We start from the raw sequence: 22,473 nt of genomic DNA, 5'->3' as shown, positions 1-22,473 counted from the left end.
TGTTTAATGTAGAAACCAAGCTATTTATTTTCAAGGCTGCAGTTTATCAAGGAAGATATTATAAGGGAGAAAAAAAGGTGTATCTTGAAGTCCTGAGCTATGTTCTTTATCTTTATAAAATATATATAGTAAAACTTCTTTAAAACTTTGGGTTTCAAACTGAGTCCTGCTAAATATACTTCTGAGCAGTTACCTCAGGAGTTCCATAAACACTGTACCTAAACTTCACACATATCTATTTAAAACATTCACACTCAAATGTGAAATGTCGAAATGGAGCACACTGTGCTACCAGTGCTACCAGGTTCATTCGCTTCTTCCTGCCACATTTAACTGAGTGCCTGCATGTTTTTTTAGATGATATGCTAGAACCTGGAGACATAACAGTCAATGAGAAAGGCTGGTCAATTAATATGTAGAACTAAGAACAAATCCTTTCTTGCTATTTCTGTTTAACTGAAAAGTATGCTGAGATTGCAAGGTGAGCTGTTAGTAAACAGCCACAGTGCCAGCTAACTTCTGCTTATTTTTAGGAATCAAGACTTTCTTGATCCTAGGCCACCACAGCAAACACCGGCCACACTGAGGATGAGATAAGACAGTAATGGCCACCTAAGCTCCAGGGCTCTCCCCGGTTAACTTCATGAGTCAATATAAGTGACGCAATAATACATTGTCTGTTTTCTACATTGAGGTTACAGCATAAGATTTTATTCAAAACAAGGTTTGGCACCTTCAAATACTATTACTTTCAAGGAAGAAAAATTTACCCCTAATTTTTGACAACCCTCTCTTTCTGTCTCCAAATTTATTATGTCTGGTCCCATCAAATGAACTCATGTTTGTATATGGGGGTATTCAAATCCTCCCAAAGGCTAGGGTTTAATAACAAATTTTAAACTCTTATTTTCCCATGAATTTTTAGCATATCTTTTAAAACCAAACCAAGTGAAAAACTTATATCCACTTTCTTCTTTCTTGTACTTATATTAAAACAAAAACACCCGTAGACACACCCCCACCAAAAAGTGTTTTGTTATATATAAAGAAAGCCCTCTGTTAAAAACATCAGTCTGATATGAAGTCATTTGGGCAATTTATCTGGAAGACAAGTTAAACCCAAAATAAAAGGCTCTTATGATCAGACAACCAAAAAGATGTTGAGAATTCCAGCAAAATTATCTTTTTTTGGTGCATAATAGGAAACAATATATTCATAATATGAAAAACATTAATTTAAAAGAAATGTTTTATTGTAATATTTGTGGTAAGTTTTTACATTTGAGAAAAGAACATTAGTGTCATAGTCTGGAACTCTAGTCTGACTTTTCACCTAGGCCACTACAACAAGTCAAGGGCGCAGAACAAAATTTCAGTTTGTTCTGATTCATGTGTTGTTTATTCACAAATGACATTCTCCTTTAGTTACTCGTTCATGTAGCCAGAGGTTACAACACCGTCTATAACAGATGACTTGGAAAATGAACCTCAAGCAGCTAATGGTGTCAAGCAGGACAGGCTCTGCAAAAAAATGCTTTGTGAAGTTCTCCCACCAGAAACTGAAATAAGAAACTGGCTTAAATTGTCATAAAACTGATTTGGCTGAATAGAACAAAGAATTCTTAACTGTAATGTTTTAAAATTTAAGAACTAAAAAAATTTCAAATGGATTATAGAGATAGGTAGTGGGGGAATGAACCCAATGACCTATGAAGGAATATTTCAGTGAGTTTTGGAGACAATTCATTTCTCTGTGGAATCAGAAGACTGACTTTTTTAGAGTCAGAACAAAGTTCTTGAAGGCTATGTATGAAGGGAGAATTTTTATTCAAAAGCAGAATACTCCATCTTTTAAAGAAAACTGGCCCACAGCTGAAGAAAGCACTTAAAATAAAAAATAAAACTTATTTACATTTGGTTTTAATGTTTAGTTTAAAACTGCCAACATGCTATGCAATAATGATGGTCTAGATTACCTTTAATTATTAATTTATTTTCGTTACGCTTGGCACCCAATATTATACTGGTTCTGGATGTATGCCATAATGATCTGTACCTCTACGTCTCCTGAAGTGAGTACCACGGCAAGTCTGGCACCCATCCGGCAGCACACAGAGCTCCCCTGACTTTGCCGACTGCATTCCCCATTCTGCGCATCACATCCCCACGACTTGTCTACAACTGAAAGTTCGCACCTCTTCATACCCTTCAACTTTGTCTCCCCCTCCCGACTACTTTTAAAGAAGAAAACATTTTAAAGTTTTATTTTTCAAATGCAATCAGTTATATTTCATATTTCACATTTATTGCAGACCGAAGCACCACATAATTACTATAGCTACTCATAAAATAAGTGGAATTTGAATTTTCTTACACAGAAATGACACAGCTCAAGGAAGGCCCTTACCTATGATGGGGAAAAATGTGGCAGACTTCTCACTACCCAGAAGTTCTGCTAACACACAGTTCTATCAGAGGTGGGGAAATGCACATATGTGGATTTTGCTATTTGTGAGTCACTAACAAAAACAACAACAACAGGGTAGGGATGGTACTGGAGGAAAAGCGAAACCGAAATTGATGACATCAGACTTTGGGGCTACTAACTGTAACTAATTTGGTAAGCAATTCTTCAGAGGAATTACTGGTTACTATATATGGTGGAAATACATTTGACCCCTTTGTGGTTTAGGATTTCCACTTTTAAATGTTTCCACTTTCCCACTTTGTTATGTTAGTCAAACAGCACATAAAAATGTTAGCTGTGCAAAAACAGTCCTCTTAAAAGCCATATTTTATTCTCATATAAATAGAAGCTAACTGGTCTCTCAATATTCCTTCTGACACACACTTCCTTTAACAGTGGAATAATTTGAAAAGAAATCACTTCCTCTATTCTTATTTCTTAGTTCCACTGTAATTCCAATTTCAGGGTTTCCAAAACACATGCAGAACATCATGAAGAAACTGTAAGACAACATTACAAGTTAGTTACTATGGCCAAGACTAGTGATATCACTAGAGAGGGCTGGGTTCTTTAATTTTTGGTGAAGTGGTGAAAATAAATTTATTTCTTTCAGAAAAACATGTTTTTTTTAAATCTGCCTTGACATTCTGATTTTTTCCCTAAGATTTAAATAAACAGAAAAGCTACCTTTAGAACACAGTTGCTGTTCACAAGGAGATTCCCTGGCTTAATGTCTCGATGTAAAATGCCAGCTGAATGGAGATATTTCAAACCTGAAATAACAAGCAGATTTCATTGTAGATATTTAATTCCTTTTACTCAACCACTGATCTGGGGAAAACCACAGAAATAGAGAATTAAAATGGTTCCCTAAATAACTGTATAATGAACATTATTAAAAGTTTGACTTGGCCTTATCTCCAAAAAGAAAAAATCTATAATTTTGCTACAGTAAAATAAAATGTCATAAAAGGTTTACAAAATCTAGAGATAATGGGGGTGGGGGAGAGTGGTGTGTGTGTGTAGGGGGATGCAGACAACTGCAATTGAACAGTAAAGTAATTTAAAAAAAACTAGAGATAATGTCTAAATTCAAAAGATTACTGGGTTTAAGTACAGACAGGCTTTTCAGGCACCGGTGTTAAGGCTGACCAACACCCCTGAATTACTCAGAAGTGTGGCTACTGGAGCCCTGCTACTGACACCCTCCACCTGAGACTCAGCCTGTTCCAACACAATAGTTCCCATCAGCCAGCAGGGAGTCTTTGCCAGGACAGACACTCACTGATCCACCAAAACTCAGAAACTTGATAGATGTGTTGGTAGTTTCTCTACCACTCAGAATCAAGAGGGTAATTAACTACTTTTAAAATGCTTTTGACATTTTACAAGACTGAGGGTTTTAGCACTGCTAGATAAAGGTCATAGTTTTAAGGCTGTCTTTTGAATAAAATATAGCAAATCTAATTTTTTACAAGTGCAAAAAAAAGATCCAATATCCAAAACGTTCTCTTCCCCCACCCAAACTGCTGAACACCAACAAATCTATAGAAGGTGAACTTTCTAGTTTTAGTATTGTGTGTTTTAATCCTTTTGGCTGATGCTTTTCAATCTTTATACAAAATGTCTTAATTATATGAATCTTAGCTGGTGAGGGGGCAGTAAGTTTACTGGGTCAGAAAACTGTTTTGGCTTAAATAATTCATTTGTAATAGCAAAAATTCTGAAGGACAAACCCATCAGCCAGAGGAAGCTCCGACATCAGCTCAGATCGTTTCTCTATCAAGTCTGTGCTCTTTAATAAGCCAGACTGAAGGATTATTTAGCTGGCTGTTTCCACCAGTCTCCTCCACACTCCGGTTTTAACAGTCACTTTGTTTTTCTAGAGTTGCACTGGAGTATGACCAGCCAACACTCTGACCAGGCCCACTTACTGCAGACTGGCAGAAAGGATGACATCCACAGGGAACACAGTTACTTTGAATTCAGTCACCTCCTACTAAACAATCGCCGCTCAACAAACCGTCCTGCTTACTCACCTCTGAAGATTCACGTACTCAACTCCCTAATCAATTAGGGTCTTCTATTGTATCACTAAAAATAAAAATCATCTGGCTACCCTTAAAAGCCTCTTATTTAACATCAAGTACAGAGATTATTAAATATACGTTGGTCAAAAGAAAAAAGTCTTTTAGGGAAGAAGCCTTAGAAGGTCAGACTGAAGTTCAAATGAAAAGTAAAACATTCATTTACACAATGACACTATCTTTTTCTTTACAAAGAAAATCTTACCTCGCAAAATCTGATAAAGAAAAACTTTGACATGATCTGAGCTGAGTGGTTGAGGAGAGACGATAATTTTATGTAGGTCACTCTGCATCAATTCTGTGACAACATATCTTGAGGCATTAAGTTAAGGAGAGTTCAGAGAATTCAGCCCCCAATGCCCTCAAAGTAGGCCCAAGGTTTAAAGAATAATTTCCATTTTTGTGGCTGGAAAAAGCTTAGCAAAAGAAAGCTTCTAGACAGCATAATAGAGGTGAGAATCCAGCCCTCAGAAGATAAAACATTGTCAAAATTAAAGAATTTACTGTTTAAAAGAGGCAGATAAGGGTAAACATTTTAAATGACAGCCAGGCCAGGAAGAGTGTGAAGACCAGTGTTAGGGTCTATTTCTAACAAGAGAGGGTTGGTGATCTTATCCGAGGCCACCAGGGCACCGCACCAGTGGAAAAGATGATGACCTACCTATCAACTGTTGAAGTATGGCACTCCTAAAAATGTGTAAAATGGTTAGTTCAACAAACCATTCACTGTACAATCAATACCTTAATTTTTTAATGTATTAAAGTTTTAAGCTTCCTATGCTTTGTACTATTATATTGAGTTTTGCTCAATGAACATATGGCAAATGATAAAAGGGTGGAGCGTGGGGAGCAGTGGAGATGGGGAACTCGGAACTCTTGCAAAGGTAGGGTCTTTTGTTATATCTAGAACAGGACAGATTCATGTCTCACTCTGCCTGAAGTTAAGAACTTACTAAGTTTGGGCAAATTTTATGATTTAAGTAAAGTCATGCACCACCTAATGATGGGGATACATTCTAAGAAATGTGTCATTAAGCGATTTCGTCACTGTGCAAACATCACAGAATGCACTGAAACAAGCTGAAGTGGTAGAGCCTCCTACACACTTAGGCCATATGGCATATAGTCTATTGCTCCTAGGCTACCAACTCTGCAGCATGTTGTTGTACTGAATACTGCAGGCAACTGTAACACAATGGTAAATATTTGTGTGTCTGAACATAGAAAAAATGCAGTAAAAACGTGGTATAAAAAAAATGGTACAACTACATGGAGCACTTACCACGAAAGGAGCTTGCAGGACTGGAAGTTGCTCTGGGTGAGTGAATGAGTGAATACTGAATCACTGTGAAGGCTAGGACATCACTGTACACAGTAAGGCCACACTAAATTCATAAAAAAAGATTTTCTTTCTTCAATAATAAATCCACCTTAGCTTACTGCAACATTTTTACTTTATAAACTGAAAAGCTTTTTAAACTTTACAATTCTTTTGTAATAATAGCTTAAAACACAAACACACGGTACAGCTATACAAAAATATTTTTCATTATATTCTTATTAAATGTTTTTATTAAATTTTTTTCTTTGTTAAAACCTAAGATACAAACACACATTAACCTAGGCCTACACAGGGTCAGGGTCTTTGACATCACTGTCTCCCACCTCCACACATATCCCATCGAAAGGTCTTCAGGGCCAGTAACCTGTGCGGAGCTGTCACCCCCTACGATAACAAGGCCTTCTTCTAAAGTACTTCCTGATGGACCTGCCGGAGGCTCTTCTTGAGGAGGGGCCATTCTTTTCAGAAATATATCCATGGTGGTTTCCTTGGTTGCTTTTTCTTCACAGATTTGCTTGTAAGCGAATAATGCACTATGAACATTCCTATTACTGTATTTACTCTGGCACATAATTTTCCTCCTCGATCACTTATCTAGCATTTCCAAAAATTATTCAGTTGTTTTCACATCAGCATCTGCAGAGTCACCACTCACTTTTCAATTTGTAATGAATAACAATTCTTTAATCATTTAAAACACCCAGAGTTAGCAGTAAATTCAACATGGTAGTCAAATTCAGCCTTTTCTTTCAATATCATAAACTTTTTGCTTTGGCCAGGATCATCATGGCACTTAAGAGGGACATGCTTCTGTGTTTGATCATCAACCTAGGTCACCAGAAGTTTCTCTATGTTTCATATAGGCCCTTCTCAAATTTTTGTTAGTCTCGTTGCCTTTAATGAAGCAGGTGTTTGAACAGCTTCTGTCACTTCGGAATGGGACATGTCTGACTGACCAATACCCATCACTGATTTTCCACCTTCATAGTCCTTGATCACTTTTATTTTCAATTCCAGGTCAATCTCTCAACATGGCTTCTTATTAGCAACATTAGCAGATTCTGTATACTTAAGGGCCACGATGAATTAAACAATACAAAATTAAATGAAGCACAACAGAAAAGTGTGCAATCGAAAGATGTGGTAAATATGAGATGTATGAGGTTACTGGCATAACACAGTGCATACTTTTTACAGCCAACTGATCATTTTTATAAGCATAAAGAGCACACTCTGAATTGACATCTACAGTAAAACATAAACCAGTAAGTTATTATAAAATATTATGTGCTGTACTTTGTTTAAAAAAAGATTTTATTTATTCATTTTTAGAGGGGAAGAGAAGGAGAAAGAGAGGAAGAGAAATATCAAAGTGTGGTTGCCTCTTGCACTCTCTGTACTGGGGACCTGGATTGCAACCCAAGCGTGTGCCCGGACTGGAATTGAACCGGTGACCCTTTGCTTCGCAGTCTGGTGCTCAGTCCATTGAGCCACACCAGCCAGGGCTCTTAGGTATGATTTTTATCTTAAGTTTTATTAACCACATTCTTTCCAAAGAAATACATTTTACTTCATAATGAAGGTTAAGTGAAATTTGGCATTCAGTATTTCCTTATATGATACCATAAATGCTATCACTCTGTAAAATGATACACATTAGTTAATTTACAGTATTATCATGAGTTAGATTTAGTGTTTCTTAATAGTTAAAAATTTTTTTCTTATAAAACTTTTCAAACACACATAAGATTTGAAAGAATTATAAACAGTGACACACCCATCACCTAGATCCTACACTTACACTGTTTTATCCTATTTGTTTTAGCACAAATTTATCCGTGGCTCTTTCTGTTCATCAATTCACTTTATTTTTGTATGCATTTTACAGAACAACCTTTTAGAATCAAAGTCAAATTATGTCACTCTTCTGCAAAAGCTTCCCATTTCAAAATCCTAAAAATGTCCTTACAGGGCCATAAATGATCTGGCCTTCCTCTCTGACCCATCACTCTCTTTCTTGCTCTTCTCTGAACATTCTTGACACCCTCTCACCCTAGGCCTTTGCTCTAGATGTTCCTTCTGCCTAGACTGTGCTTCCCCAGACATCTCCTGGCTCTTTTACCTCCTTTGTGTTTTTACTTGAATCCTACTTTTCAAAAGAGGCCTACCTTGACCGTTCTAATACTGCATCTGGCATACTTTATCCAACTGCCACCCCCTCACATAGCTCTACTTTTTTCCCCTTTAGTAATTACTCTACAAAATTATTATGGTTATTGTTTGTCTGTCTGCCCAACCCTGCTTCACGAAGGCAAGGGTTTTTGTCTCTTTCATTCACAAGTCTATCCCAAATTTTCACAAATAATGCCTGCATAAAGTCCCTATAAATATCTGTGGAATGAATGAACTATTGAGCACCTACAAGGTACTAGTTACTCTACTAAGAATTTTAAATATATATCATAATTATATAATTTTCACAGCAATCCTCCAAGGTCAGTGGTTAAATCCCCAATTAGAGAACAGGAAATCAAGGCTAACAGAAAGCAAGTAACTTGCCTAAGGGTACATGGTAGTATAACTTAGATCTGCAGAGTTCTGTGTGAGTTGGGGGAAGGGATAAAAGACATCATGGCTCAGCTCATGTTGTCTCCAGGGAATAAGTTTTAGTCTGCAGGACAGGAGGAAATTTACACATCTTATTACTGCTTAGAGGCTTGCAACCGATCCTGAATTTAGGCCTACCTACATCCCTATTTTCTGAGATACCCGATGCCTCCAGTTTCTGAGTTGTTCTGATGTTCTGTACCAAGAAGCAACCTGTTCTGATTTCTCAGTACTGCCAGCACAGGTTTCTGCCTCTTTTAGTTTTTAATCCTTTACTGACATTTTAGGGGCACTGCAGGGAGGACTGGCACTAAGAATTTGTGTTCTATGAACTGTGTTTTCATGTTAAAAACTGTTTACATGTTTATTGGCTACATAAATATGTGAGTATGAGAGAAAAAGAGAATTGTTCTTGTCCTTTGCTCCATTTTCTATTGGGTGATAATTTTTATTTGCAAGAGGATATTTGCTTTACAAATTAAGGATATTAATCTTCTTATATATACTGAAAAATTTTTTTCCGCTAGACTCTTTTTAAAAAAGGTTTGTTTTATTCTCATTTGAGAGAGAGGAAGAGACACAGAGAGAAATATCGACTGGTTGCCTCCAGCAGAGTTGGACCCACAATGTAGACAAGTGCCCTGACCAGGAATCAAACCTGAGACCTTTTGGTTACAGGACAGATGACACGCCAACCAAGTGGCCACACCATACAGGCACCCCCACCCCAGCAAAATCTTAATCATAGGATAGAGACAGGAAAGACTTCTACGTTCACCATTGAGCCTTAATCAGAAGTACTGATATTCTTTTTTTTTAGAAGCTTGTTTAAATATTTTATTTATTTATTTTTAGAGGGAAAGGAGAGGGAAGGAAACATCAATGTGTGGCTACCTCTCGTGCACTCCCCACCAGGGACCTGGCCCGCAACCCAGGCGTGTGCCCTGACTGGGAATCCGACCTGTGACCCTTTGGTTCACAGTCCAGCACTCAATCCACTGAGCCACACCAGCCGGGCAGAAGTACCGATATTCTTGAGTTGGTTCCAGAAATCTCAAGGGACAAAGAAATATTACACAGGAACAAAACAAAAGAAGAAAAACTTCACAACTACCATCATATTAAGTGTTGTCAACTTGAGGTTTTACTCAGGAAAAAAAAATTCCTAAATAGAGTATAAAGCACTTATCTGTATGGGATGTCAGCCACATCTGAGTTAACTGACAATTTTTGTTCCTGCCAGGGCTGAAAAGTTCTTGCATGAAGTGAAGAGCAGGTTATACTCTATTTTGTCTCCCACACCCACAAAACTGGCAGCCAAGTTGTGATGCCAGAACCCTTACTGTTAGTAGTCGCAGTTGGTCTGTATGCAGGCGGCAGAGAAAATGTCTTACTTTTCAAGTTTTCAGGTTGAATTCAGTGCTGGTACTTAAAAAATCTTGTTTTGATTTATAAAAGGAACAAACTGATACAAGAGCCAAAAGCAGAGAATAAGTATGAAATCACGTTCTCATGCTTTCTTCTAACAGTGACATTTTCAAAGAAAGGGGGTAAAAACACTGCCTGGCTGGTATGGGTCCTGTTCTAACCAGGTATTTAAAAAATAATTACTTTTTCAGGAAAAAATCATTACATTTCATTTAGCACAATAAAACATATATTCCCATATTAGGGTGTTGTTGACCCCGAACATGAGATTTGAACTGACAATATTAGATCATTTTTGATCAACAAAACTAATAATTTAATGTGGTTCAACCTAACACAGAGCAAACCACATACATATATGCTTTATTTCTCTCACAAAATAATTTACTTTATTTGTCAAAATATAAACCAGTAGTTTTTCCCTCTGCTAAACACAAATAACTAGATCACCATGTCTCTGCCTTCAGGATCTGTGAACTTGAAAAACCTTTCATTCAACTTCCTGTTATAGTTATTAAGAAAGGAGAGTTTAAGAGGGCTATTTTCACATCTCTGCTTCCTGAGAAAATGATAGGCTGGATTAAAAAAGAATGGGGTCAGTTAATAAACTCTTTAATTGAACCAGAAAGTCTGGAGCAAAACCACACAGAGCCCCCGTCTACCTTTACTGTTTGGTTTACCTCTGTGCTGGGATGCTTTCCCCTCCACTGATATCTTTTAAACATAAAAGACTGAAACATTTTTAAATGTATAATTTTTACAAACTGATTAAAACAGTTGCTCAGCAGAGATTACGTTTTGTCAAGCTTTAGTTTGGCAAAGTAAATTCTTCAGCGGAAATACATTTTTCATGCCCCAAGCAGTTTTTTCTTCATAGAAAACAAGCCAATGACCAGGCCAACCTTTTACAAATTTATTTCTTGGGAAAGTACAATTCCTGAATTTGAAGAACTAACAGCATAGGTGCAGAAATCTAGAAGCAACACATACCACTTTATGATAAGGTTTCTGCTTTGCTCTAGCAGAAATCCTCTGAAGTCTCAATCCCCAGCATAATGTCTCCCAGATGTCTCAACTAGTTGCCATGCCAACAAAAGCAGCTTAAATTAAATGAGGGCCTGAAAAGGCACCTGCATCACTCCAGGTCTGTTGCACATTAAATAAAGCTCTCTTGACAGGAACTCAGAGGTGCCATTAACTTGAACAGCAGCTATCTGATTATTGTTTCTGAGTAATTTAATGAGGGTCTCCAAATAAGAGGAAAAACAGGGTGCTCTTCCCCTTTTCTTGTCCTTCTAAATGGGACAGACTCTCCAACAGCTGATGTACCTACCCATGGGGTCGACTTCGCTATGGCCTTTTAAGTTACCATTGGATAAAGATAAATTAAAGGACCAAAGTTAGGGCTTTAGGAGAATATTAATAAAGTTAACCATTTGCTTCTATTAAAACCCATCATTAAGAAGCTCCATGAAATGGACCATAAAAAACACACTGTGCATGGTATGCCAACCTCAGAGTGATTTGAAGAGCCCTGCCATAAAATAAATTGCTGCTGATTACGGCAATTAGTTAAGAAGCTCCATGAAATATGTATTTCAAAATGTACTGATTTGCTTCAAAACATGAATGATGCAAATGAACAATTGTAACGTATGGGGGGCGGGAAGAGCGTGGCAGCTCTAATGTCTCAGGTGCCCAAGAAAAACAACAGTGTTTGTGTTGTTTCAGAGTTAATTTTTTAAATATTGACATTTTAGAAGTTTCTTTATAATGTAGTAGAAAATAGTCCTTTTGTTGCTTTCTCAAATATTATTAATTATGGGGGAACATCACTTAATAAAAACACAAACTTAAGACTACCTTAGATTTCCTGACTCCTAGTCTAGTGCTCTCTCTACCTCAAGTTGCTTCCCGTAGAAGCTGGCCTACTATTCCCATTTATTAACCAAATAACATCCCAGTATGCAGATTACTCTGAAATAAAGAAAGCTGACTTACTTTTTATTATTGTACTAGGAAAAGAAAAAGAGAAAGGAAGCCAGCGCATGACAATTTCTGTGTCATCTCGTTTAATTCTCATAATGCCCGATTTGTAACTCTCCAAGGCTGGGGGAGGTCAAACTGCTGACCCCAGAGCCCGGACTCAAACCTACATTTAAAGATTCTGAGGCCTGACTGTTTCCATGAAATTTCCCCCCACTTGGTTTACTATTAAAAGAGAAAATGAAATCCATGAGACTGACATTACTTTCATGTTACAAAAACTAGGTTTCTAGGAAAAACACGAAATTCAATATTTCATTACATGGTGCAGCTTTCAGAATTTCTCCTCTACCATGTGTTTTTGAATGAGAAGTCACTCTGTTCACTCTTCAACACTCTACTAGCAGTCACTGGAAATGCAAGAGTCACTGCCCTCACTGAGTTTACAGCTTAAAGAGGGAGATGAACAATTAGACAAGCAATCACAACACAGTCTTTCAAAGACCACAACAATGTTATGGTTGTTAACCTCATAAAGCCTCTAGGAACTGCTTTGGAACTGAACATGCCAGACCTGCCACCAGAAAGCAGCATAACCAAGACATATTACTTTAAAGAGAGAAATCTCTAAATTATTAGAATTGCTAAATTCCAGTGACTACAGAGATTTAACCTTTTAAACATCTTAAGAAATCATTATGATTTCTTCAACTACTGAATTTCTAAATTGCATGCACATTCTAACTGCCAATTTACTTGTATCTGCAAAAACTTGTACTTGTTTACATATTTACTTACATTTGGTTTCCTAAAATGGTTCACTGTAAAATTTTCTTTAAAAAGCACATGAGAAATAATACAAAACAAAAGCAATGAACATTTGTTGAGTTCTATGTGCCTGGCACTTCCTAAGTACTTTGTATGAATTATCTCAACAAATTCTTTACAACTCAAGTGGCAGGTTATTCAAAAGAACTGACTATTCTCATTTTTAGTCTTCCTTTTTGTGGAAGGAACTGAATCTGAAAATGTCTGAAGCAATTGGTCAAATCCACTCAAGTACTTTTATTCATTTCTTCTAGCACCTGAATTGTGGTCTTCACTCTGTCACTAGTAGGCCACAACCTCAGATGAGAAATAATTCCAGTTTGCTGAGAAGTATTTCTGAGCCCACTGCATACCACTTTTAACACATTTCACCCTATTTAATCCTCGTAACAACTTGGGGCCATTCTCATGTAACAGGTCTGGACGGGGGTGAAGGACTGTCAGGATGACAGGCCAACAATGATCCTCCTTTTGCCAACAACTGAAAAATAATACAAAAATTAAAAAAACCCATAGAGTTAAGTTTTTCTATCGCATACTCTCTTTGCCTCTTTCTACCTCCTGAGTATATACCTCCTTCAAATCTTATTCCTTTTATCCTTAGGCAAATCACAAAGCTAAAGCTGACAATTCAATAAACATTTCTCTGTATCTATGAATTATATAAGCTTATTTGAATAGGTTCATATTCCCTATTTAATGAATGAGAACTTTAAAAATCAGTGTGTGTGTGTGTGTGTGTGTGTGTGTAACAGATACCCCCCCCCCCCCCGTTAACTTTCTGTATGGAGCAGGGTAGAGGGCTGGGCTAGTAGTCCTTGATATGGAAAAAAAATCTGAATCAGAGATTGCTGGAAATTTAGGACAGGCCTTAGGGAGGCCTAAGTTGAAAGTATAAGTTTGGGAATCATTAAATATGGTAAGAAAGAAGTAACAATCTTTACTTTTTACTAAATGAAATATGCCACAGACTATTAATTTTGCATTTGGTTATAATCTTTTTCTTTGCACAAAAATTTCCTCTTTTATTACATTTTCCCCTATTTCTTTCCTCCTCCTGTTCTGAGAATCTGGATACTAAAATTACGGAGACACACCACCATGAGTAAGTTATAAATTCAACCTCGATGATGCTCCAGTCTGGAGTAATGCACAGCAGAGCTGGTAGTGCAGAGTGCCCAAACGGAAGATGCAGGACATGCTGCTGGCCTCCCACGAAGGCTGCTGGGGAAGGAATTGTGTTCACATAGGACAGAGTTTAGAACAACAAAAAAGGGACTCTTCTGAGAAGAAATGAGGTGGGAATATAATAGATAGATCAGAAAGGCAGAGAAAAGTGAGGGGTATTTAGTATAACTGTAGTTCTGTACAACTTTTTTTATAGGCTACAAGACCAGGTAGGAAACAAGTCTAGAGCCAGGCAGTAAACTACACTCAATGGTAAGCTTCCCCCGACCTCTGGCTCCAATTTAAACAAATCTGTACTATGATCAATATCTGTTTAACACACGTCTAGGATGCTCTATTTTTGAAAGTAATTTAAGAATGTACGATCATCAGCCCCATGCCAGAAAGCCTAACTACTCCAACTGCCAAAGGTAATTCTGCAGAAAAAGCTACACAATCACCACAGAAACAAATGCTGACACCAAACTCTGACCTCAGTTACGAGCAAGATGATCGAGTCCTTTTCTGTTTTTAGGAAGTCATGATTACCCAAGCAGTCTCAGAGGCTGCAGGACTGGTGCCAACAGCATCTTTGTTTAACCATCATCATTAGCATCAATAAATACTGAATGGACACTGAGTGGGTGCAGAGAGCACGCTAACTCAATGACAACACAGAAAAAAGACGGATGAATGTAAGGCAACATTCAAAAGGTTAGAAAAGACTGAGATGATACATAAAAATCAAATACAGAAAACAAGGGAGCAAAAAATTTCAATCTACATAGCCACGAAAGCTTGACCAAGAAAGAAAAACAGTTGGTATTGAGTTTTCTGTATCTTAGGTATCCAGCTTTAAATTTATTTAGCTGGATAAATTTATTTATCTACTCCTAATTACTCTAAGATTTTAGTATTCTACAGTGCTAGCACTACAGCCCAGCCCTTGTTCTTAACCTGTGCTGTCTTTCAAAAGATTAACTACGCCTCAGAAAAAAGGTGAATGAAGTTAATTCTACTTCAGAAGAGAGGCCAGGAACCTGAATTTTTAAAATGAGGAGTTAAATGGATTTAGGCAGTGGGAGGAAGTATAGTGTAGGTTTTGGAATCACAGATGAGGTTAGAATCTTGACTCTGCCATTTACTAGCTTGATAACATTAGGCAAGTTCATGCCAGGGCTTATGTGGTAGCTGCTATCATCATCATCATCATCATCATCAACATAAAAGGGAGGAAGGGTACTGAGTTTATTAAACATCAATGTTAGGCACTGTGCCAAATGTCCTACATACATCAATTTGTTTATTCCTTGCAACAGTTCTTCAAAGAAAAATATTATCTCCATTTATCACTGAGGAATCTGGTTCAGGGAAGAGTATTCAATAACTTTTTCAAGGTCAAAAAGCTAGTAAGTTGGGAGGAGTGGAGAATTCACAGTTGAACTTAGGACTGCCCGAGAGCTAAGTCCATGCCTTTGCCAAATTGATTGTGTTACTTCTTTTCATCTTTTCTCCCTGCCTCCCAGAAAAAAACAAAAAGAATATAAGTAAAAAAGGAACACAAAACAGACAGCTAACTGAGAAGGCTCTTTTACGCTCTTGATCTTAAAAGGAAAGATCAAGCACTATCAAAAGGCTATCACTGCTGAAGAGACAATTTGATTCACTTATTAATGGGGTCTCACGTGGTTTTGGGGCACCAAACAGCATTATGTTCATGATAAGTCACATTGCTTCATGAGGACAAAAAACCTTTTCTTAGACCAGGAAAGTTTTCTATGGTACATATTGTTTTTGAGAGGGACCCTGGGCTGATTTTGGACAAACTGGAAAGTAAAGGGAGTAATTACAAGTGCTAAGCTCTGTGAGATCTCTAAACTCCACATAGGGGTTTCCCAGTTTTGGGTAAAGGGCTGCTGGTAATCTTAAGTCTTGAGCCAGGGTGGTAAAAATTAGCTATCAGATTGTTATCTACATTTCCAAAACAATAAAAACACATACACACAAAACAAAACTTCACTTGGCTTGTGCATGACGTATTTCCTTTGGAAAAAAATGCTATTTTGACTTTATCCTATTTTTTATGATCTGGCTCTCTTGCCATTTCTAAGTGATATAACAATAAGAGGAAAAGATTATCAATTAAACACATAATTAGTTGTTAAACCTATCATCAACTATATAATTTAGTGCTCTTAATATTTAATAGTGACATTCACATAGTATTCAGAGAGCAAACCGATATCATTAGTACATAAATAAATTGTACTCTGGCTAAAATACAGGTTTGTGTTAGTATGCTGTACGTCTACTAAGTTCCCTGAAGTACTGCTCTCAAATACACTGAGTTCGTAGAGGGAGACTCAGCTGGTCTATGAAGTGGCTAAAAGCCCCAGTGCTTCCCCATGTCCTCCAATTAAGGCAGGTCTAATATATTTAGTGGCCTCTGAAACCTCTGGGTCTCCACATAACACACGCTTCCTGGTGTCTACCAACCTCAGAAAGTAGTCAGAACAGTGGGATATATCAAAAAATCAAATAAGTAGTCCTATGAGCCTATCTAAACTCTCACACTTGAATTAAATGTCGAGAGGCTAACAATTGGAAGGCTAACCAGAAGGTTAACCAGTTCAGGAGAATGACAATGGGGTTATGAGTCTTTTCAGCAGCTCAAATTAGGTGTGGTTTTGTTATCATTCAATATCACCCTCTAATAATTGGGAGGCCTGACGGCATTTCAGTCCCACCAGCTATTAAATTTTAGAGAGATATTTATTTTTCATGGAGAGGTGAAAGACTAGACTCAAGTTTTTGATTTTTTTTTTTTGCCTCACCTGGACCACAGGTGTTTGAAAGAGCTGGTGTGAATAAGTTGTTTCAGCTACGTACAGTCACTCTCTTCAAAGCACAGTGGAAAAAAAAAACCCTCCAATTGTGAGTTGGAGTCTTGGAACAACCTCAGGATTTGCTAATACACTTACGTAACCTTTATGTAACCAGGAAGGGACCACTACTAGGGGCGTGACTACCACTACAGGGCCTGAAAGGGGAGTGGTTCTTGGGATGGCAGGCTGAAGGAGAAAATTATGCAATATCCTTTTAATTAATAAGAAAAGTTTGGTAAGGTAATGAAAATAGCAGGAAGAATGATACAATGTGTATGCAGTCTGGATGAAGGGCTTGGAGGTACTAGCAAGTGTATATTAAATATATTTTCTGGGAAGAAGAGACGAGGTAAGGCAATATGGAATGCTATAAAGTTAACCTATTTCTCATTAACAGTTTACATATTGTGTAAAAAAAATCCTCTCTCTGTAACAGCGCATTCCTCATTATGAGTTCACATCTTGTTATAAAGAAAATCCTCTTTATAAATAGGATAGGTTTGTTACTGTTAGGCCATGATGAAAGTATTTGTTTGTGATGAGAACTTTCCAATGACATCTGTTGGTGGGTTTGACATACTCTGTTCTGCATGAGAAAGTTCGTATGAATTCCTATTGTCTTTCTGCTTCACTAAGTTCTGCCTCAGTCAGTCTATCTTTCCATTCCAATTCATCCTCAAAATAACTCTGTGAGGTAGGTACAATTGTTACTCTGATTTTAGTAACCAGGGAAGTGAGGCACAGAGAGAATAAGTAACTTGCCCAAGACTATATAGGTAGTAAGAGGCAAAGCTGGGACTCAAATCTAGGCAGTCTGGTTCCAGGCTCCAAGCTCTTGGCTGCTGTAATAGTTTTTGTTTCCAGTGCTAACAGAATCTGCTGGCTACACTGGCCCTGAACCAATCATAAGGATTTTGAAGTAAACAGAGGACAAGGATCTTGTGACAGTAAGTCACTAAACTCAAGGCTGCTGCCGTCAAGCAGCAGAACTAAGGGATGATGAAGTACGACAGACAGAAGGAATGGAGAAGGAGACTGATTTCAGAGTGCTGTTATTTAGATGCTCTACGAAGAGCATGATACCAAGAACATGTACCGGAGGAGCCACCAAGGCTTTGTAGGAGAAAAAAGGGAGACGCTTGTCAGTTGTCTGATGCTCCAATCCTCCAAGAATATGGGACGAAGGTCAATTTTCCACATTCCCATGTTTAGGCCTTCCAACCAATCAATCTGTGATTTAGAGTGTCTCCACTCCTTAGACAAAGGGGAAAGAGTAAGACTGATTCATTACACAGCTTCTATAGTCAGTAAGGACTGGGGCAATTTATACACTGTTAGGAATAAATGCTTACTATTGATAAGGTGCTGTGCAAATATGTCACAAGAAAGCTACACTAAATAAGTCCTTTAATAACAGAGCTATTAATTCTGAACAGCTCAAGTTGTGTATTCATGGGAAAATTTATGATACTGTCTTATGCTAAAAAAACTACCCATCAGGTTAAAAAACTCACTATCTAGAGTTTATGTGCATAGAATATTCTAAGTAGAATGAACAAATGATGTATGAAAAACTATCAATGATGTGTTAAAAGCTTTCATATAGCAAAACAGGGTATTTAACTGGTTTGGCTGGACTAGGAAAGGAAAATGAAGAACTTGTTGCATCAAATTATTTCCTATAGAATAAATATGAACAGAAGCTTTAAAAACACAACTTTAATCCCTAAATAGACTTTACTGATTTCAGATAATAAAAACTGAATTCTTTCTTTCATTTAATATTGTATAGAAGCCAACATTAAGCCAGATTATAAAAAAGGAATCTTGCAATATTAAATATTTATTAAGTAGGTGCAACATAGGTCAACAGTTCTACAGTCTTTTTTTTTAAAGTCTTCATCTTTGTGTAATACATGTTGGAACAAATATGAGAATTGGGTGATTTTTCCAAATGGACACAGTGAATTTTAACTGTAGTATACAGATCAAGCCTGGCTCCTCAAGCCACTGATTCTCTTATATTAAAAGTCCAAGAATGACAGTTAAAACTTGCTTAAACCCGCGTGAAGCACTAATTCTGAAATCCTGTCATTCCTGTTTGAAAGAAGAAAATCTCACAACCATAAAAATGGGACTTTTAATAGTACCTCTTTCCTCACACTTTTTCCTTCCAAAATCTGGCCCACAGAGAAGGGAAATTTCAACCTATATCTCAGACATGTAACTGCCTCTGAAATGAAAATGAGGGCATTAAATAGCACAGATAATGAAAATTTGGTTTATGGATACTGTTGATTTCAAACAATGTTCTCCATGTGAAAGAAAAACAGCAATGCATCACAGAGAGAATTCTTTCTCTTGGAACAGTCAGTCCTAAATCTCATCATCTTCTTTGTAACAAAAAGCATCGGTGCCTTTGCAACTAGGGAAAAATCCATGTGTGTTTCAATTAGAATCACTGACCTTTTCTGAAGCATGTCTGTGCTTTTCTATAGAAATCAATGGAATATAAGGTCATGTTGTTAAAATGTTGAATACAACAATCTCTTTCCCAAAGACCAATTCCCTTTCTTTTTAAGGTAAATAACTTGTTCTATAGAATGTCAAATATTAAAAAATTAAAACTACCTTTAAATTAAAATTTAAAATTTATTTCCAGAAAAAAGAACTGGAAAGCTATCATTCTATATACTCTGACATAGCCCAGAAGGTTTCATTTGCTGAGTCTCTGTCACTAAGGTTATAAACATATATGCAATAAAATAGAAAGAACATTCTAGAGAAAATGGTGTTACTTCAAACCTCAGCTCTCTTCTTCTCAAAGTACCCTGGAGAAGGCAAGGGCAAGCTCTGTGTCTGTCAAATGTAGATGGTGTCTAATCTCCCACCATCATAACGCTCCAAAGCAAATGCACATATACACAAACCCAAGGAATAGAAGACAAGTGAAATGACTGGAATATCATTTCCAATCATTTTCCTGAACATTAAGCAAAGCACTATATAAAAGAAGAACTTCTACCTAGTTTAAAAACATTTTACTTCTCTAACTTTTAAAATTCATATAGAGAAGATATAAATTCTCCAAACCCCTCTTAATCCATTCAGAGGATAAGGGATGCACATGAGTCATATAAACAGTATCATCCATCTTTCTGCCAATACAACAAGCTGTAACACTTTCTCCAATAGATAAAGCGCCCTCAAATTAGACCTACTCACCCTTCCCTAACTGTGAAAAACTTATTTCTGTATCCAGACAACCTGGTTTCGAATGTCCTTCTGCCCAACAGAATGAGAGCAATTTACTCCAGTCTGATCTATTGTAAAGCTGCAAGAATGATGTCATTAAAACCAATAGTAGATTACCATCAGCCGTATAAACTATCACAAACAGCATTATGAAGAAAGGACAAACCTCTCAATATGCCAAGCTATTGGTGCTTCCTTATCTATAGTGCTACCCATTACCAGTGGAATTCATTTTTGGTTGAAGATTTTAAAAGACAAAGTTATTAAGACAAACAGTTATGCAGGGCAGAGATGATTCAAAATATACAGAGAACAGAAAACCAGAAGAAAGAATCCAGGAGAAGAGTATTAGAGAAGTCTGTTTTGGAGTATTTTTTATGGCAGTTAAGAAGAGACAAAATAGTGTTTCATTTTAAGTGACCTGCCTTCTCTGTCCAGATAGATCTGTTTTATGTCAGTTATATCTCAGTAAAGCTGGAAAAAAAAATATGATATGCCATCATTCCTTATCCACTTGTTATTAGCCCCCACTTTCTAAAATTTATGGAATGAATGTTCTATTACGCACTTAAATGTGCCGCCTATCAGGATTGGTCCCCACTGCTATTTAATTGCAACAGCTATGCAAAAAAGGGTTACATGGACACACCAACAGAAATCAGATACTACCTAAATTTAGTAGAAAATATGACATACTGAAAATATATTTATTCTATGAATAGGTACTTGATCCTTGTGGATTGATATAAAAAGGACTAGTGAAAATGCCTTATTCTAGGAAAATATTAAGCTCCATATCAGTCTTCCAAATTCCTTTTTTGGGGGGAGAGGAGGGTAGGGCAGTTTCTTCTGCTTAAAAAGGAGAAAGGGGGAGAAGGTACAGAAAATAAGTAGCATAGACAGTAGGTAGAAAATAGATGGGGAGGAAATACTATGGGAAATATAGAATCTAAAGAACTTGAGACACGTGGTCATAAACTAAAGGGGGGAATGGTGGGGGAGGGGTGTGCAGGGTGGAGGGGAATGAAGGGGGGAAATAGAACCGTAATGGCATAATAAAATATATTAAAAAAATTTTTGGTTAATATCTCTATTGTAAAACTCATTACCTGGTATTATAATTATTTGCAAATTGTCAATCATCCCCACTGAACCACGAACTCCTTAAGGATAACAGCAATGGCTGTTGTACTTTATACTACCTACTGGTACATCTTTCCTGAGGGTAAATAAAGTCCTAAAGTTAAGGCATAAAACACATGATTTTCACAAAAAAATCATCTGGGAAGACGTTATGTTAGAGACCAATATATCTAACTCTCATTTGATTCAACAGTACTGTGTTCTCTGGTATTGAGACTGAGTGCTGTTTTCTTTGATGGAACCCTGTATGAAACAGGCCTTGTATTACAGCACCTCTCTCAGCACCAGCATCACAGTTTGGTGAAATACTCTCACTATGGAAGCCTCTAAGAGCTGAAATTATCTGAGGGAATAGTATAGTCTCTATTCCTATCTCATGTTCACTCTGGAAAATAAGCTAAATGAATGGAATAGGGCAAAAACTAACTAAATGATTTCTCCCTCTTTTAATGACTCTGACTCTATTATAAGTTCAAAAACTCATAGTTCAAAGAATAAACAAAGCAGAGATTGGGTGAGTAGCTCAAGGCTCTGATTCAAAGAACATATAGCCTTAAACTTCTGATACCTCATTTTGAAATCTGCCCTTTCCATTGCTGATGTGTCAGAATTAAAATAAAGTTAAAACTTTTTGCCTAAAATAAGATATATTCTGAGATTCTTACAGCTTAAACAGAAGATGAATTGGGTCTTGAGATTAATTATTAAAGATCTGTAGATCAATCACATTTAAATTGGTTGTCAAAAAAACGTTTATGCCCTGGCTGGGTAGCTCAGTTGGTCAGAGCATCGTCTTGATACACCAAGGTTGTGGGTTGACTCTCCAGTCAAGGCACATATAAGAAGCAATAAATCATAAAAAAGTGGAACAACAAATCAATGTTTCTCTCCTTTCCCCTCTCTCTCCAAAATCAATAAATAATATTTTTGAAAGAAACATTTATGATGGACTTACAAGAGCATGAACATGATTATGGGGAACATGGTCTCCATTTAAAGAGCTGATAAGTAGAGGAGTAAGCTGCTTCCTTCTTTCCTACCCCTTTTCTAGGCTATGGTTGGTCCCAGGGCCACTGCTCTAAGACCTCTTTAAAGAAGACATACCAGTAACAAATTCCATATTCTCTTACCCTTGTTTCATCTAGCAGCCTTTACAATAATCCAGTCTTACCTAGATGACAACAACCAGCTGGCTTATATTTGCATATTCAAAGTCCCTCAGGTGGTAAATGATAACTTCAACATTCATGCTGATAATCACTCTACTTTCTCAGCCTA

At 37.0% G+C, this 22,473-nt stretch overlaps 1 protein-coding gene across 2 annotated transcripts in view; it reads right to left on the bottom strand.

Annotated features, from left to right (window-relative positions):
* NLK (nemo like kinase) overlaps positions 1 to 22,473 on the bottom strand; it is a 147,547-nt gene that overhangs the window by 23,234 nt on the left and 101,840 nt on the right. For both annotated transcript variants that reach the window (XM_037162752.2, XM_037162751.2), the window contains exons 4-5: positions 4,760 to 4,866; positions 3,155 to 3,240 (exon numbers count right to left, since the gene is read on the bottom strand). In XM_037162752.2, coding sequence (XP_037018647.1) covers positions 3,155 to 3,240; positions 4,760 to 4,866 — 193 coding nt within the window. The remainder of the gene's footprint in view (positions 1 to 3,154; positions 3,241 to 4,759; positions 4,867 to 22,473) is intronic.

The sequence above is a fragment of the Artibeus jamaicensis genome, unplaced genomic scaffold (genome assembly GCF_021234435.1).
Source record: "Artibeus jamaicensis isolate MK-2021 breed Jamaican fruit bat unplaced genomic scaffold, CSHL_Jam_final contig_2790, whole genome shotgun sequence".
NCBI lineage: Eukaryota > Metazoa > Chordata > Mammalia > Chiroptera > Phyllostomidae > Artibeus > Artibeus jamaicensis.
This window is presented reverse-complemented; position numbering and strand designations above follow the sequence as displayed.